This window comes from Glycine max, chromosome 2 (genome assembly GCF_000004515.6).
Source record: "Glycine max cultivar Williams 82 chromosome 2, Glycine_max_v4.0, whole genome shotgun sequence".
In the NCBI taxonomy this organism is placed as follows: Eukaryota; Viridiplantae; Streptophyta; class Magnoliopsida; order Fabales; family Fabaceae; genus Glycine; species Glycine max.
In genome coordinates this window covers 8,430,455-8,449,218 of record NC_016089.4, presented here as the reverse complement: position 1 = coordinate 8,449,218, position 18,764 = coordinate 8,430,455, and the positions used below count along the sequence as shown (strand labels likewise).

At 28.4% G+C, this 18,764-nt stretch overlaps 1 protein-coding gene and 1 long non-coding RNA gene across 2 annotated transcripts; one reads left to right on the top strand and one right to left on the bottom strand.

The window, feature by feature from the left end:
* Positions 1-1,372: 1,372 nt before the first annotated feature.
* Positions 1,373-6,982, bottom strand: LOC106797814 (uncharacterized). The gene is made up of 3 exons (XR_001387060.3): positions 6,813-6,982; positions 6,429-6,526; positions 1,373-1,543 (listed from the first exon to the last, which is right to left on the bottom strand). It is a non-coding gene; the product is annotated as an uncharacterized lncRNA (long non-coding RNA).
* Positions 6,983-8,532: 1,550 nt separating this feature from the next.
* On the top strand, positions 8,533-11,605 carry LOC102668120 (F-box protein At2g39490). The gene is made up of 3 exons (XM_041011808.1): positions 8,533-9,526; positions 10,918-11,079; positions 11,179-11,605. Exons 1-3 carry the CDS (start codon positions 8,732-8,734, stop codon positions 11,398-11,400), a joined length of 1,179 nt encoding a protein of 392 aa, XP_040867742.1. The 5' UTR covers positions 8,533-8,731; the 3' UTR covers positions 11,401-11,605.
* Positions 11,606-18,764: the final 7,159 nt, after the last annotated feature.

Below are 18,764 nucleotides of genomic sequence, written 5' to 3'. Positions count from 1 at the left end.
GCTGCAAATTGTGGAAGAAATTGAAAGACCACTTAAGTTATATTGTGACAATAAATCAGTTGTATTGCATTCTAACAATAATAGGAGCTCGACCAAGTTGAAACATATTGATATCAAGTTCCTAGTTGTTAAGGAAAAGGTACAGAATGAACAAATTTCCATAGAACACTTAGGGACAAACTCCATGATAGCAGATCCTTTTACTAAGGGATTTCCACCCAAGATCTTTCATGAGCATGTTACTCACATGAGTGTTTTACAGTTCGAGGAATCTTTGGTTTAGTGAGAGTTAGTCACTTTAATGTATTTTATGTTCTATGTTAGATTTTATGTATACATATCTTGGCATTTGGATATACATACATACATACATATATATATATATATATATATATATATATATATATATATATATATATATATATATATATATATATATATATATATGTTTTAATATTCAGATATCGCTATATATATATATATATATATATATATATATATATATATATATATATATATATATATATATATTTGTGACCAGTGGGAGATTGTTAGCAATTTTGGGTCATTGATCGAGGTCGTACCCGAATCAAATAAACATTAAAAATGCAGTATCTAGGAAGTGATTCTAGGCCGTCTCCCAACGAGCAATGGTCAACGTTCATAACAAATAGTAATAAAATAGTAATGAATGGCGGGGTGTTTGTTTTTGTAAATTAAACAGCGAACAAGATTTAATTAGAAAATATCATAATTAAAACACGTTGTTTCCCCTTGATTCACAAGCAAGTCTCTTATCCTAGGTTACGAGAATTTATCCTTTATCAGTTCAACCACTTAATCCAACACTAAATTAAATTACTAAGCGAAATTTAACATAAGGCATTCATTATGAGATTAAGCAATACATACACCAATTAATGATGAATGAAACTGATCATTAAGCATGAACATAAATTAAGCGCAGAGACAATTAATCAAGCACTAAACATGCATGGATTAATAACAACAAATACAGAGTAATTGGTGAAGAGGAAAAACTGATCAGAATTCAATAGTAATAATAAAAACTCAAAGAGAGTTGTGCTTGATCCTCAAGAGAAAATAACGCTTGAGACTTAGCCTTCCATTAATCAATAGAAAATGAAATTGTAGTAGAAAACAAAGAAAACTAGAATTATTCTCCAAAACAAAAAAAACTAAAACGAAAGAGAGAGCCTAAAACTAGAACCTTGGTGTTGTTATATAGTTATCAGTCCCAAAGTTTACAAATCTGTTTTAAGTCCAAGCCCATAAATAAAATAAAATCTAGATAAGATAAGACAAAATCTAGATGAAATACAATCTAGATAAGATAAGATAAGATCTAGATAAAATAATATCTAGATGAGATAAAATCTAGATATGATAAGATAAAATCTAGATGAAATAATATCTAGATGAGATAAAATCTAGATAAGATAAGATTTGGTAGAATAGAATTGTCTGCTCTTTTCAAGTTCAAGCCCAATTCCGAATTCAAGCCCAATTACTTATAATTCTCCTGAAATTAAATTAAAAACACAAAATTAATCCAGTAGGCCCAAATGATAAAACTACATAATTAATTTGACAATTAAGGCTAATCAGTAATTAAAATGATGACAAAAAGGGTTAAGAAATATGAGAAAATGATGACACATCAGTCATACATACATACATATATATATATATATATATATATATATATATATATATATATATATATATATATATATATATATATATCACATAATTGAATGAGTTAGGGCTATTATTTTGTTAGCCAAAATACTAAAGTGGTCTAATCAATATAAAATTATGGCTAAAGACATATATGTCATGAAAGGCTAATTGTGTAGATACCATTAGTGATATTATAATTTGATGAGGGGCCAAATTATAATTATCAAATTTGGGGTAAATGATGGCAGTTACCAATACAAGAGGTTATGGTCCCGGTTTGTAGAGAGAAGCGACAAAACATACAATTTTGCTTTCTTTTTCTCTTTATCCCCATCAGAAGAGAAAAGAAAATTCTGAGAAGAAAATAAAGCTCTCTACATCTAGAAGATCATAAAACCAATCTTGATCCTCATCAACCTTTCATCATTCCATTATGGCTAATCTAGGTACACTTCCGCATTTAGTTTTCATCATGATTTTGAGTATGGGAACACAATGTGGTTTTATTCATCTTTATGCAGTCATTTCTCTTTACATGGATAGTAAGCATGTGGTTAGGATTGATGATTGTCTATTAGAATCAAATTAGGTTGATTGATTGAATCCCAACATTATCTACTCCAAAGTCTTTGAATGCGCCACCACCTATGCATCGTGGCTCCACCACAGTATCTGTATTCTCAGGGTCAACAATACCTCCCCCAATGTCAAAAAGCAACATATGCATCAAAATCAAATGCATCATGATGTGTTGTTACTCGTTAATCTTGAAATCAGACATCTAAAAATAAAGCAATGATCAGTTTGTATGGAAGGAAAAAATCATACTCGCAGAATTCAATAAAAATGTCTAACTCACATGCGCACAAAGTGTTCAACTAAATGCCTCAATGAAAAACGAAGTTAAAGAGAGAAAGTTCCTGAGTTTGAAGTAGGTACAAATGTTGTTGTGGGAGAGTTAGGAGAGGGAAGGTGATGAGGAGAAGAGAGGCGTTCGTTCACCGGAGAGGAGGGAACTGCCACTAGAAATTTCCACCTGTGGCGACGAAGGGTGATCAGAGTGGTTTCCTAGATGGGGTTGGGAGAATCTGGTGTAACACGACCTATGATAATAAGATAGATCTAGCCATTAAAATTAATGGTCCACTATCAACCACCTGTTAAGGTGGCACGTCATCTCATTGATGCCTCTAATGTGGTTTCGCACATGTATCACTGACGTGTCCAATCAACGGACAACGGACATGTCATCACGTTTTGGATGGAGACTATCTTTCAATTTTTTTTTTGAAGTTTTAGGAATCCAATGAGAAACAAAAAAATTTCAATTACAAAGTTTGGATATATTTCGTAATTCTTCAACATATTTAAGCCTTATTTTATCATTGTCTTATATATTTTAAAAATGTTGATAGGGTTTCATTCATTTATTTGTTTACATATACAATAATGTAAAGGTATTTTATTTGAACTAAACACATTATATATTTTTTAAATAATTGAGATAACCTTTTTGATAAAATCTTTGAGATTTTTACCATTAGGAGATGTTTTTTTTCTAATTTATTGAATGGGGACAATTTTTTGAATTATTTATCAAATGAGAGTAAGTCATATGGATAGTTACGACTTGAGATATAGAAGTCATCATATGATTTTTGGGACTTTATTTATTTACTTTTAACGAAGTTGTATCCATGACCACAATTTTAGTTATTTTTATTTTATTTTCAGGTTATGACTTCGAAGTTGTGTGATGGTCTACGACTCTAGTTTTGTATTTCCTCGTGCTTTAAAATTGTGCATTGTATATCTTTTGTAACTTTTTTCTTTCTAATTATTTGTAAGTTATTTATTTTCTATATTTATGTTTCTAATATTATTAATTATTGGTTGCAAGAGAATTAAAAAAAAGATGTAAACAAAATACTTAAATTAAAAAATGTAATGCATTGAGTTTTTTTACTTTTAATATTAATAGTGGGATGATGTCCCATAGGAAGATCAATCACTCGTATATATAATGAGATAGATGAATCAATTCCAAATAAGTCTAAGAAACACTCATTGTATAGAACTGAAAGACGTGATTGTGGTAATTGTCAATATAAACAAGTTGATCCCTAATATTGTGCATACTTTCTATTTTTATGTTTGTGGATAACTTATATTGTTTCATTTATTTTAATATACTATGTTGTTTTTATTTTAAGAAATTTTTGTATTAGTAAATTATTTTCTTATTTAAATTATTTTAAAAAATATTTTTTTATTGTTTTTTTAGGATTAATTGTCAAAATTAAATAAGTTAATAATACTATAAAGTCGGAGGACAATTCAAGACTTTAAAGTTGCAAGATATTAGCAACTTTAAATTCATGTAGTTCTATATGACTTTAGTACATTTAATTTCAAAAAGAAATAAACATTAATAAAATAACAAAAATCATAAAATAGTTTATGACTTCATTAAAAAAACAAAAACAAAAATCTCAAAAATCACACGATTTCTGTATCTAAAGTCATAACCTTCCATACGACTAAACCCCACTTGGTAAATAATTCATAAACTATCCCCATTTGGTAAATTAGAAAAAAATTGCCCCCTAGTGATCAAAAAGTCACAATCTTCTCCTTACCAACTATACCTTTAATATAAGCAATAAAGTTCCATCTACACTATATGAAAATTGTTATGTATACTTGGTTTTTGCACTTAAATTAAATAGCAATTATCTCATTTTTTTTCTCTTTTAATGCTCGGTTTTCGATAAAAATTTCGATTGTTTTTTTTGCCTTCAGGAAGTTAATGTTAATGAATTTTATAGTTTTAGCTTGTTTTATAGAGTTTTAGTACAACAACAATGGACTGAAAAATGTTAGAACTTAAGCCGTTCACTTGGTGTGCCTGTGCGCGCTCAGCGCGAGAAGTCCAACTTGGAAGAACATGTGTCAAGCATCTAGTGGTCATTGAAGTCAGATGTAATGTGCATGACGCTTAATGTGTGCACATGCAAGCTTAGCGTGTGGGGTCTTTTGAAAGAAATAAGATAGTGGACTGTTTTTGAGGAGTTTAGAAGGGCACCGTTCAATTGAACAAGAGGAGATTGCCTAGGGCATTTTTCTAGAGTCTAAAACCACTTTGGGAGCTCTTCTTTTTTCATGTTCTCCATTTTCTTTGATTCTTCTGGTTTTTGGTCTCTCATTACCATGAGAGGCTAACTTACCTATTGTTGGGGGCTTGGATACCAAACACTGATGTAATGATCTCTACTATTCATTTAATGCTATTTTAGTGTTATTGCTTCCTTTCTATGTTTATTGATTTGTTTATGGTTTGATCACTTATATACATATGTGTCATAGTGTTTTAATCATTGAAAAATGTTTTTACACTAAGAACTTGAAGGAACTTCTAAGTAACCCATATCTAGGGATGGAATGGTATTGATTAGCCTTATTTATGCACCTTCACTCTTAAAGAAGTTACTTGGTTTAGCTTTCTAAGGGATTAGTAACTTAGACTCTTTCACACGAGAGATCATGACTAGAGTATATTAGTTGGTGAAGGTAACAATTGTAATAACTTTAAATGGTAAAAAAATATTAACATTACATCAATAGTTCATTTGGTCGGTCAAGCATCCAACACTCCTATAAAATTTACACCAAGTTATCATTTTTACCTACAAAGTGTTTATTTTTCTTGTATGTTTGAACCTTGCTCTATTTTTTATGTCTTTTATTACTCTTGAACCTTATTAAATTTATACACTTTTATCTTGAGATATATTAGTTTTTCTTCGTTCCATTACTTAAAATTTGGTTTATACAAACTACTAGCCAAAACAAAATCCTTGTAGACTCGACACTCAATCTTATCATTTATTATTGCTTGTATGTATTGGTACGTTTGTCAAGGAGTTAACATTACATTGGACAAATACTTTCTCTCTTCCTCTCTTTCTATATATAAGACTCAATTGTCTAATTCATCGAAATTATGAAAAATGATTAATTTATTTGGTAACAATAAATTTATCTTAAATTTATATTTTTTTTCTAAAACTATTCCTATAATTAATATTCTTTTGTAATTGTTTGTCAATATAGTTTAAAATAATTAATATAAGAAATATTATAAATTAAATTTTAAAAAAAATTAAAAAACATCATTTGAAATTTGAGTCTTATAAATAAAAACAAAAAAGTCACTCACATTGCCTATTAACTTTTCATGACAACATCAATCAAGATTTTAAGGCAACAAAAAAGCCAACAAACGAACAAAAATAGCTTTCAAATAATGAACCATCCATACTATATTTAAATATTTGAATAGTTAGTAGGAATAACAAAGAGGAAAAGTTAGACACATTACAAGAATTACACATTGTTATTATTCAATATTTTTTTAGAAACATTAATAAAGTATTAAATATATACATTTAATATACTTAATAAACTTAAGAGTTTGTAATTTATTAAAATATTGTTATTTTTTAAGAAATGAATATATAAAAATAATTAATAACTATATTACATACTAATTAATAATTAAAAATTAAGTGAATATATGAACCAAGGAGATAGTGTCTTAGCATCTGAGATAACAATCAAAGGATATCACAGATCAAATACATTACATATAACATAAACAATTGTAGCAGCTAGTCAAAACTCATTTGATGATACAATTGTATCATTTGAAGCATAAAACTCACCTAGACTGAACATCTTCCTTCCCCCTTATCGTAAGACAAAGGAAATCCCAGGGTTCACTCTTGTCATCACAACATAAAAAAAGACCTTCAACTACAACCTACATAATAATAACAATAATTAAACAAAACCAAAAAATCACACAAACTAACAAACCCTAATTGGAATTGGAATAATAAAAGAGAGTAGACAGAAAACATGTGTTTGTTTACAACTTCATTTTTTTGTCCCACTCAACAAAGCAACCGTTGATATCTAAAAAAATTGAAACTTTGGGGGGGTAAAAACAATGAATCTTAAGAATCCATGATTTTGTTTCAGTTTATTTTCTGGTTAAAAATTGAAGATTGAAAGTTAGAAAGTGAAAAAGGGAAGTAAAGACCTACAAGTAGGAGTGAATGTACCGAGAACCTCTTAAAAATTGAAGATCGAAAGTTAGAAAGTGAAAAAAGAAAAGTAAAGACATGTAAGTAGGAGTGAAGGCAACGAGAAGAGAAGAGAATAGGAGAAGAAAGAAAGGAAAAGAGAAACAATGCTTATGAGAAAAAAGTGGAAATGAGAGTGTAAAGGAGTAGGAAAGAGAGAGAAGGAAATGAGGATTTTAGAAAGCATAAATTGACAAAAATAACCTCAAATTTAGATAGATGTCAACATATTAGAATATCCAATTTTATCTTTTCGACAATCTATTCGTTTGCATAAAATATATATATATATATATATATATATATATATATATATATATGAAATGAGTGAGTGTTGTGTAGATAAATTACTCAACTTTTATTAGGAAGGCGTGTCGTGTGGCGTGAGCACTAGCAGGATAGACTTTGGTCCCACGTGTATTTAATAGCTGATACTTTACAAGTAATTATTTTGTTTAGGACGACTCCCTATGTATCATCATTCATCACTCAATTCTGGATTCATTGCAGTCACGGTTTTCACACATTTATTAGCTACGTAGTTATGATTTTTAATTAGGTTAAAGTAGTTTTTTTATTCTTTTAATTCAATTTATTTTTTAGATTTAATTTTTTAAATTAATTTAATTTGATACTTCAATTCTAAAGTATAACTGATTTTAAATCATTACAAAATACATATTTTTAAAAAAATAGATCTATTTTAAAAATGAGAGAATAAATTGATTCGATTTTAAAAATTAGAAAATGAAATTAAATAAAAAATTAAATGATCAAATTAAAATAATAAATGAGAAAGAAAAAAACTAATTTAATCTTTGAAGTATTCACTTTGAATTGTTGAATTAAGATTGAATAATTTATATATACTTTTTCTTCAATAAATTCGACTTAAAACATATCTATTTAAGATTTAAATTCTCCAAATTTTATTTGATATAAATTCGATAACTGGCTAAATGTGTGAACACGAAGCCTGCAACCAATTTAGATTAATCATGACTTTTCCTACACTCTGAATTCATGGGCAACAATCTGTTCTAGAAGAAACCAATTCCAAGAGGACCACGAAATCCTCAGAGTCCATTCCTTCCATCAGCAAAATTGTTACTACCTTGACCTCAACATTTGTACTTTTACTACGCCAATAGAACTGGTCCTCGCTAAGCTTCTCTCATGCAAACCTCGATGGTAAGAAAAGATTAAGAAAAATCTAATGGGTCCATTATCCATAGATACAAGCTTTGCGTCAATTCAAATCAACAATTATTAAGAAACCTTGATCTGCTGAAAGATTTCTAGGTCAATTATAATATAAAACTCAAATCACGACTTTAAATTAAAGATATAGAAGAATTTGCCAGTTATACAAGCTACTCATTTAAAAGCCACCGAAATAGTTATTGCCCCCCATTTCACCATATACATATGTTGTCGTAATGAAGGAAAAGTCCAATTTTGATTAATGAAGCGGTTACAGATAGCATTTAATAGCCTTCAAGAAATTTTTTTATAGAGATAATCATACTTAAATTAAATAAAATTACGCATAAAAAATTAGATAAAATTATTATTACGGACAAAACTCTTTTTAAGTATTTAAAACACTTATAAAAAAAAGTATTTAACTTAACCATATATTTATAACTTGAATTTGAATTTGTAATCACCGGTTAAGATAAAATAATCTCGTGATAATTGATTTGATCCAACACTCGATCGGTGGTAGCCTCCTCTGACAATTAATTACATTTATTTGTTTTACATATCTCCTTGTTGTGACCTGCATAGTTCACATGAATTTTAAAGTTACAAATATATAGATGTCATTGTAATCTTAGTCCAAACAAGACCATACTGAAACAACAGATTCATTCCATATGGGAAAGGATCTGTTTAGTAATTTACCAGACGAAATTCTAGGTCGCATAGTTTCATTTCTACCAAATGAATCATCGCTAGAAACCAGCCTTCTTTCTACAAGGTGGAGGGACCTGTGGAATGAAGCTCTTGTCAAACATGGAACTCAAGAGGATATCATAGGTGTTGTTGCTGGTTTTATCACACGTTTTGAGGAGTTTGATCCATTGAAGCATCCTAGAAAGCTTCAATTTCACTTTGCTGAAGACAGTGTAGTCTCAGCAACCGTTGCAAATAATAACAAGCTTATGCTTCATTTTTCCCCTTGGAAAGAAGAGATTCAAATGGGGTATGAGTTGGAGTTCAAGCAAACTAAGCAACACATAGCCACCTACCAGTCTTTTCCTTCCACTTTCTCAGTCAAAACCCTCTATTTGAAATCGGTGAGTTGTTTCACAAGTAATATTGCTGCCTCCATCGTTTCAAATTTGGAGCATCTTCAGAATTTGGTGGTCATTGACTGCAAAGGGTTGGAATCTTTGAGTGTTGACTCCACCTCTGAGCTTCACATGTTAACCATCTTGGATTGCTTAGAGTTGAAGACTCTCCATCTCAAAACTTCTAGGCTCAAGTCTTTTCGGTATCGTGGGCCTCTTCCTTTGCTTAGGCCAGAATATCATTTCAACCTGCGTGATGCCATGCTTGATTTCAGATTAGGACTAAGCTGCAGTGGTTTAAAGACCAAGGATTTTGATGCAACCCTTTTAACAATAAAGAACTGTGAAGTTCTTACTCTGTGTAAATGGACTTTTGAGGTATGTCATGCTTGTTTAGTTGCAATTTTTTGTTATTTTTTCTATACATTGAGAAATCACACCATGGGTTGAATCTCTTGTTGGGAATAAATATATATATCTAAAATTTAATTCATCATGATATCAATTTCAGTAAAGAATTATTATTTATTTTATTATCATATTTATTATTTTATTAAATTATTAATTTAACAAATTCTTAATTAAAATTAGAGATTTGTTATGATGATAAAGATTATGATAATGAGAAATAAATTTTTTATAATTTTCATCTAAATTATTTTTTATCGTAAGATTATTATGAACATGACATCAATAATTCGGATAGGTCAATATATATATATATATATATATATATATATATATATATATATATATATATATATATATAATTATCGTTATTGAATAAAAATTAATAGATTTTATTTATTAAATTGCATATATAGATGATATATATGTGGATGTCATTATTGAACTGACTTAATTGAAAATTTCTAATAGTTAATATTACATTGATATGTCAATTGAAAGTTCTCAAGAAGAAATATAATAATTTCCTTTGACATGAGATTATCATAGTAATTAATAAGTTATTTGTTATATTTTAACTTCAGACACCTAATGCCTTATGACACTAGTTGAATGAATATTGGATATGATTAATCAAGAATTAATGATTAAAATATAATATATGATATAATTTTTATTTTTATAAAGATAAAGAGATATATAATTATTTTAAATCTTTTCTTTTTTTCTTTGAAAAATGATCCAAATTCATATCTCTTTAACATTATAAATAGAAGTGAAGCATGTAGTGAATTAAATCACACCAAACACAAACTAAAAAGTTAGTTTTAGACATGAAAAGTAGAAAGAAAATTTGCTCTTTAGAGTTCTACTCATCACAAAGAATTGATAGAAAATATATTATCTAGATGTGAACACAAATGAAGTCTTCACATTATTGAAGAAAAATTTTGTTCCTTCATGAACACATCTTTAAGCACACAAACTTATTTTTTTTATTTATTATTATTGTATATTTTTTAATGTAAAATAAATAATAATTTTTTGCTACAAGTATTGATAACATATGTAACTATTACCTCTACCTATATGCAAAATTGTGTGGGTTGACATATTCTTACAACTTTAATATGGTGTCATATGCTAAGGGTTTCTATCACCATGTCCATTTGTATAGAAAAATATGCGGTGAAAGATATCAACCTCTAAAATGAATATTAGAATTTTGAAAGATTAGTTTTCTGATTTTTGACTAGAACATAATTAGGTACATCCTGAAAAAGAATGTTCTAAGATGTCTCATTTTCTTTTATGCTGTGAACTATGAACAATTTAACTCCAAAAAGGTTCTCTTTTTGTAGGAATTAATATGGCCATCGATTTCTCCTCTATCTGGGAGCTTCATATTCTATAAATTAAGAGAGTTATGGTGGATTGACAACTATCATGAGGATGAATACAACACAGATGCCTTGTTCTCCTTCTTGAAATTATGCCCTTCCTTGGAGCATCTTTTTGTGACTGTAAGTTTCTTCCTTAGGGATTAATTGAACCTGTTCTGCTAAGCTTTTTAGGTTTCTGACATAATTCTTTTTTCTTTTTTTTTACCGATTGATGTGCAGATTGATCCTGAAAGTTATTCGGCTGGAGGGTCCAATTCATGCTTAATGAAAGGGACTAAATGCACAGAACTGGAACATCTTAAACTGATAAAGTTTATGGGATTTTCAAGTCGAAAAGATGAAATCTCATTGGCTAAATGTTTAATTCATCTAATCAAGGGAAAGCCTCCAAAGATAAAGACTTCAGATGGGAATTGCTTGGATGCAGTGTTTGTGCAGTGATTTTAGATTTCTTCAACGTTTTCAAAAGCTAGTCCAATTCAACAATCTGTTTTTATTTTAGATTTCTTCAACGTTTTCAATTTATTTATTTTTATTTTTCAACTGTTTTGTAGGTTTTAATTAAATTTGACTAGTTTTAAGCATTCTTGTTTTGAACCCCACAAAGAAAGTCTAGTAAGCCTTAAATACGGTTCCTTACTCCCTATTATGGAAAAGAAGTCAACGATTACAAGATCAATATTCAATAGTACACTCATCGAAATATTTTCTGTTTCTGTTTGTTGCAATGAACAATTATAATCAAATTTAAGAGTCGGTTTTAACTACAGAACAAATAAGACAGATAAAGGAAGAAAAAGGAAAAGTTACACACAAGATTACCATCTTAAATCTATAATAAAGTGATTTATGTTTATAAAGTTTTATGTAAAAAAAATTGTGATAAAATTAATATAATATTTTAGCCAATACAAAATTTTCATTTTTAGAAGTAAACTTAATTTTAATTAAAATTTAATTCAAAATCACGTTTATCACCATCAAAAGCACATGAGGATGGGGTTATCAACCACCTAACCGGCTAACCCAACTTATAAACATACGATTATTAGCCCTAAAACTTTTATTGCTAAGGTTCCAAAAGGCGAAGCTCTTTTCGATCATATCCTTCAATCCCTCCAAACGATGAGATCATTATCCTTCCGCATCCAAATATACTTAATTGAACACCCTACAAGTAAGGAAAAGATCCATAAATCGATTTTAGATTAAAATATGATATCAAGTTCCATGACAAGAAACAAATCGTCACAACTTTGAGCAATCAATTTTCCCAATGGCAAGTGAGGAATGGAAGTTGCATGAGAAGTCACCTCAGCCCGATGAGTAGTTATTAGCACCTTTAACCTCATGACCTTGTGTTGTGACTTGTGGGTAACCAAGGATAATTGGAACTGACCAAAATGAGAAGAGAGAAAAAAACAAAGGGAAAACACATGTCATTTTAATAAAAGTCATCGCTATCTAAAAGAGCAAAGCCAAAAAGAACAAAGTTCAATAAACTAAGAATTAGAAAATAATTCAAGTCTTTAGAGTGTGTTTGGATGGAAAAACTTAAAATTTTGAGAAATTTTAAATTCTAAGAATTTTAAATACTTTAATTGAAATTCTTTTATTTTCAAATTTTAGTGTTTGAATAAAAAAAGTTAAAATTATGAGGTGAAAAAAAATGAATAAAAAAAAAGAAAATATATGATTGGTGTGCTAGTTATACGTGTTTCTCTACGCTTAGACCCGATCGATGTTCCATAATCTCATACTTGAAGAAGATAATTTCAATTTCTCATCTTTTAGAAAGAAATTAAAATTTCAGATTTTTAGTTGTTTAAAATTTTGTTTTAAAATTTCAAAATTTTAAATTTCTCACAAAAAAACATCCAAATAATAAATTCTAAATTACAAAAATTCAAATTCTCTAATAAATTACTTTCCTCAATTAAAATTCTCTATCCAAACATAACGTAATTTTACTTGAAATTTTAAGTTAAACTGCAACAACTTATATGATGCCTTTAGCCATTGTGCAATTTGATGGGGGCATTTATATCAGTTAAAAACTATGTCCTCTTGAGAAGAGCTTGATTTTGGAGTTCTGAACATGCATGTAGTTGCAAAACATTTAACTTTGTAAATTGCTTGTCTTTTTATTGTTTGGATATTTATGTTTTAGGTGGTTTGGGGTGCATACAGAAGTGCATGGGGACATAAGTGAACAGATCTAACAGTTTCAAGGATTATTTGGTGGAAGGGGAGTGGATTTAGATTGCTGGATGGTGGTGTGGTATGCGGTTGTAAGAACTATCTGGTGGAACAGTAATACAATGATTTTTAGGTAACAGCAGATGCAGTTGCAGTGTCTCCAAAATTTGGAAGAGGTTAAAGTTCACTCGTGGAAGGGCTCAAGGCAAAAAAGAAGGGATTCACTTATTCTGACAGATTGGATGAATAATCCTATTGAATGTATCAGGAAATCAACTTTTTGATATGATATGTAGGAACTGACCAGTGATAAATCCCTTTTTGATAGATTGCAATTGGTCATAAATTTAACTTTCCAAGCCGGTAGATGTCAAGATATCTTGGGCTAGATCAATTTAATTCACTGACTAAACAGGTGCATTTGACAGTTCTATCCCAAATTGTAATGTAATTGGGTTTAAAATGAGAAATCAATGTAAGAAAATACATATAGAATAAAAAAACATTGAAAAGGGACTTTGATAAACAAATTATGGATTTTTAAAGCGCTGTAGAATACCTGCGCACTATTTTATACAGCGTTTTACCTATAAATAAATTAACGCTGTAAAATATGATTTTTTGGCATAGTTATACTTCTGAACTCTGAAGAGGGACTTCAAAACATGTTCTAAGCTCCCAACACTTAACAGTTAACATGCTAGATGGCGAAGTTGTGGAGACAGTGATAAACAAATTATTTTTTTTTCATCTTCTTCTATTAATAATTATACACTGATATAAACAGCTTTCGACAGAAAGTGCCTTAATATTAACATGATAAAAAAAATTTAAAGTTTACTGCGCTTAATGATAAAATCATAAAAGCACTGAAGAGTAACTCTTTAGTGTATGTAAGTTTATAGTTGCTTTTCCTACTTTGTTTGTTTTAGGATTATTATTTCTACACCATTTAAATTTCTTTTACTCCAATATATTTTAAAAAATTCTAACTTTATCTTTTTTTTTTTCTTTTCTCCGTATAGTCTATACGAATTAACGGCTCATATAGATTCATAATTCGTATGGATTTATTTATATATGTAAAAAAATATTATTAAATCAAAATTAATCGTTATAAAATTTCTTATAAAAACTTATATATATATTAAATATATATTAGAAATTTTAATATTATATATAGCGATGTTAATTAATTTTTAATATAATTGATTTATTAGTCTAGTTGATTAGAGTGTCATACTAATAACCTAAAAGTCATAGGTTCGAGATCTGCATGCATCATTAATTTTAAGTTATTTCGTAAAATATATTTTTAATATAATATGGGTCATAGGATTATATGTGAGAGTATTTTTTATTTTTTCATTTCAGTGCTAGGTGTATTAAAAAAATGCTGAATAGAGGAAGAAAATCCCTTTGTTTTATTGAATTGGGGCCTGATAAGTATTCAACTAGCCCAATCGTGTTATCATAGTGGTTACGGCCCAATTAATGGCTTCTTTTTCTTGCCTTGGATCAGAAATTTGAGACCTTTTTCCTCTCTCAAACTTTAGTTTTTGGTCAACCCTCTCTTTTGGAGGCTACTTCTTAAGAAAGTTGAGCTCGGCCCAGACTTCATTAAATATGTTCTGTTTATTTTATTTATTTATCAGGCAGCTTTTTTTTTTCCACAAAATATGGTTGTCCAAACTTTTTCTTTTAAGCCAAACTTAATTATTTATATATATACATGTTTAATCAAACTCAATACTAAAAATCACCAAGTACATAAATCAATTGACACAAAATTATTTTTGTTTAACCAAAAATATTAAATTCAAGTTTAGAGGGAGAATTTTACCATACCATAAAAAAACTCAATACTAACTGTAATTAATAAATTTTTTTAAAAAATTATCACGCTTTATTTATTATCCATTTTATTTATTTATTTAGAGTTAATTGTTAAAGTGTTAATTAAATTGGATTATTTTAAAAAATAAAAATACTCAAAATTTAGATAAAAATAAATATATAGACATAGTAAGGGCTTAAAGGTCATGTTTTAAAATTAGCTAAATCAAAATGACAGATTTGATTCGTTCAATACTTCAATTGACCGATATAGCTTGATTAATCTGTACATGTATATGAGGTGGCGGGTTAAATATATTTGACTGAGAGGTAGATATCAGGACTAGGCATGACAACGGGTTCAAATTTGTGGGGCCCACTTTGGATCCATCCTGATTTTGATTGGAAAAATTCGAGTCGATCGGAGTTGGAGTTGGAGTCGGGTTCAAATTTTTCCTAATAGCCAAAGTTGGGTTTGGATTTTTCTCGATAGTCAAAGTCGGATTCGGGGTTGAGGATGAGATTATTAATATCCACCTAAAACCCGCCTCCAAATCCGTCCCGCTAATAATTAATTTATAAAAATATCATTACATATATATAACATATTAAAACATGAAACTATTAGATTGAATTTTATGTTAATGTTGGATTGGATTTTATGTTGTTATGTACAATCTAAAAATATGTTATGGTTGCTATTTAAAATTATATTTTTCATTTTATGAAAAATTATATATTTTTATAAAATTTTATAAGCAGGTCGGAGGCAAGATGGGACGGGAAAAATTCAATCTCGTCTAGAGCTGAGATAAGATAAATATACACTCCATTAGATTAATCCGACCCGACCCATCATGTTTACCCTGCCTAGTTAGTACATCACCAACTACAATTACCATAACAACAATAATAATCAAATAAAGTAACAAAAGGAGAATTTAAGGTGCATCCACGTATTAAAGAAACAAACAAGTCAAAGAAAGTAATGAAAGTCTAAGCAATATTACAAAAGTAATTTATTAACCATGGTCCCTGCGGCCAGATTGCTGCACTAACGGTGGGGAGTGTTGTTGACTTGAGGCAGTGTTGCGTTTTTTCTGCAACTTCTTTCTCATCTCTTAATTTCTTTCATATTAATTACACTTCAAAATGGAAAGTAACGAAAAGGACAATCACTTTGCCGATAATTATACGAGGAAGACTGTTTACTGTGATTCGCCTTTCTCAAACTCAACAACTTATTTTAGAAGATACATTAATAAAGTTAATAAGTTCTTATTGACAAAATTAATAGTTAATATTACGAATATTTGTACAAAAACCATATATATAGTTAGATTTTTTTCATCAACAGTATATTATGTATTTTATTCATTTTTTTTACTATAAAAGTATATTTGAGTTTGAAAATCTCACAGTTGTTTCTGTATTTTGGTTTTTAAAACACTTGTTTAAAAATAATTTTCAAGTGTTTTTTGTTATACAATGACTATGACAATAATAAAAAATAAACTTAAGATCTCATGCATATACTACCTAAACCTCTAATCACTAGATCAATCCTAGTGTACTTTAAAAAAAACGATCCTAGTGGTTTTTTTTTTTTAGATTTAATAAAATTTGGACGAAAATTTATTTTTGATAGACTTGGATGAGAAATTGATTACTGTATTGTCAAATTATTTAAAAAAAAAAACAGGTTTCAAAACAAGAAAGTGAGAAGTGAATCAACAAAAACCCTAAGTTTCCACTTTCCACATCCACAAAAACAAGGGGCTACGCATTCTGCTGTCGTTTTGATCACGATCATGTCTTTTGCCTTCTCATTCAGACGGCATTGATCACGCCGTCGCTTAAGTGGCTTCCCAATGTTAATTAGGTTGGCAATATGAAGATTGGTACTGACTCATTGCTATTGCTCCAGACTAACGAGTTTGACCTTCTCTTGTATATTAATTTATCATTAAAATTTTGTGTATGCTTAGTCATACTTATAATTTCATTTTCTTTTGTCTTTTATGCTATCAAAGTTGTTATTGTTTTAAAAAAAATTCAAAAACTACTTCAAAAGAACTCTGGTACCCTTTTTTTTACTAAAAAAATTGTCAAATTATCAAATGCTAAGATTACCTTCATTATTAATACAACTTTTATTTATCTAAACAAAAATTAAACTGTTACACCAACTTTATAGTGATATCTTTTAACGGTTCCTTACCACGAAACTTAAATTGTTGTTGTTGCTTGTAGAAGCAATCGAAAAAGTAATTAATTAAATTGCTTGTGTTTTATTGTTTTTCTTTAAATATTTTTGGGATGTAAAATCAGATTGGCTAAAAAAGATTGTTTTAGAATGAAATAGATTTATAATCACAATGTTCAATCGAAATTAAAAGAAGTTTAAGACTTTAATTTCTGAAAAAAGTCAAAATAAAATAAGCAAGAAAATTTAAAATATATAAGTGAAGAAGAATAAATATAATAAAAAAAGACAAAAGAAGAAGAAGTGATGGTATGGAATAATGAAAATACATACTCCTATTTCTTATCATTGAAATAAGATCTAGTTCAATTAATCGAGTAAAGTATATATTAATTATTATAAACTCCTAAAAATACATGTGTTAGGCATTACCCAAATTTTGGCTAAATGAAATTCAACTTCTTAGTAAAGAATTATTATTTATATATAGACTTCTTTACCTTCTTATTAAAGAAATACGGATAAAAAATGATAATGATGGAAGATGCATGTCTTAGACATTATCAAAATTTTGTCTAAATGAAATTCAACTTCTTATTAAAGAACTACTATTTATATATAGACTCATCTACCTTATAGGCTAAATTTTGACTAGTTGTTAAATATGTTGTACTTATTGATTATATTTAAATGAAATTCCTTAATTTATCCCTCTAAAGTTATATGTTTATCACATTAACTTTTCAAAAATATTATTCTTCAAAATAATCTTTCAAATATTTAAATTGTTATCCTATATTTTAGTCCTTTAAGGATTTGTCGTTAAATTAATTAATTGCATAAAAATTTAAATCATTGCTACATTCATTCTTACGGAGCACTAGTTGTAACAAAAATAATTTTTGGGGTACTAATTTAGTGACAAAATCTCTAAAACAAAACTAAAATAGTAACAAAATGATATTTGAAGAACTAATTTGATGACTAATTAATGTCTTGATATATATGTAACTCTAGAGAATCAAATTATAATTATTTTCTATGTTTAATAAAAGATCATGTTTGGTAAAAAAAAATTAAATAAAATATCATGTTACATAGTTCCCTAAAATAACTAATTAAGAAATATATGTTTTTTGAAAGTAAATATCTATTTAATTCTTTTAATGCATTAAAAATAGAAAATATTAAATTGTTTTATATTTTCAATATAATAAATACTTCTTTTTTGAATATTTTATTAATAATAGATTAAAAAAATTGAGGAGCATTTAAAAAACTCTTTTTAATAGGTTAAATTTATAAAATAAGTCACAAATATGTGCATACCGTATAGGTGGAAAAACCCACTTAAATTTAACTTGTTGATTGTTCCAGCCTTCCATGCATCATGCGTGTTACTAATGATATCAAGTGGCTTAACACATGTACAAGAAAAAAAAAAAAACAAGTGGCTTAACATTTAACATTAGGTACAACAATGTTAGGTATGCATAGCGTGTATTGTTTTAAGGAACGTTTCAAACAGGGAAAGACAGTATATATATAGACTCTAGATTCTCTA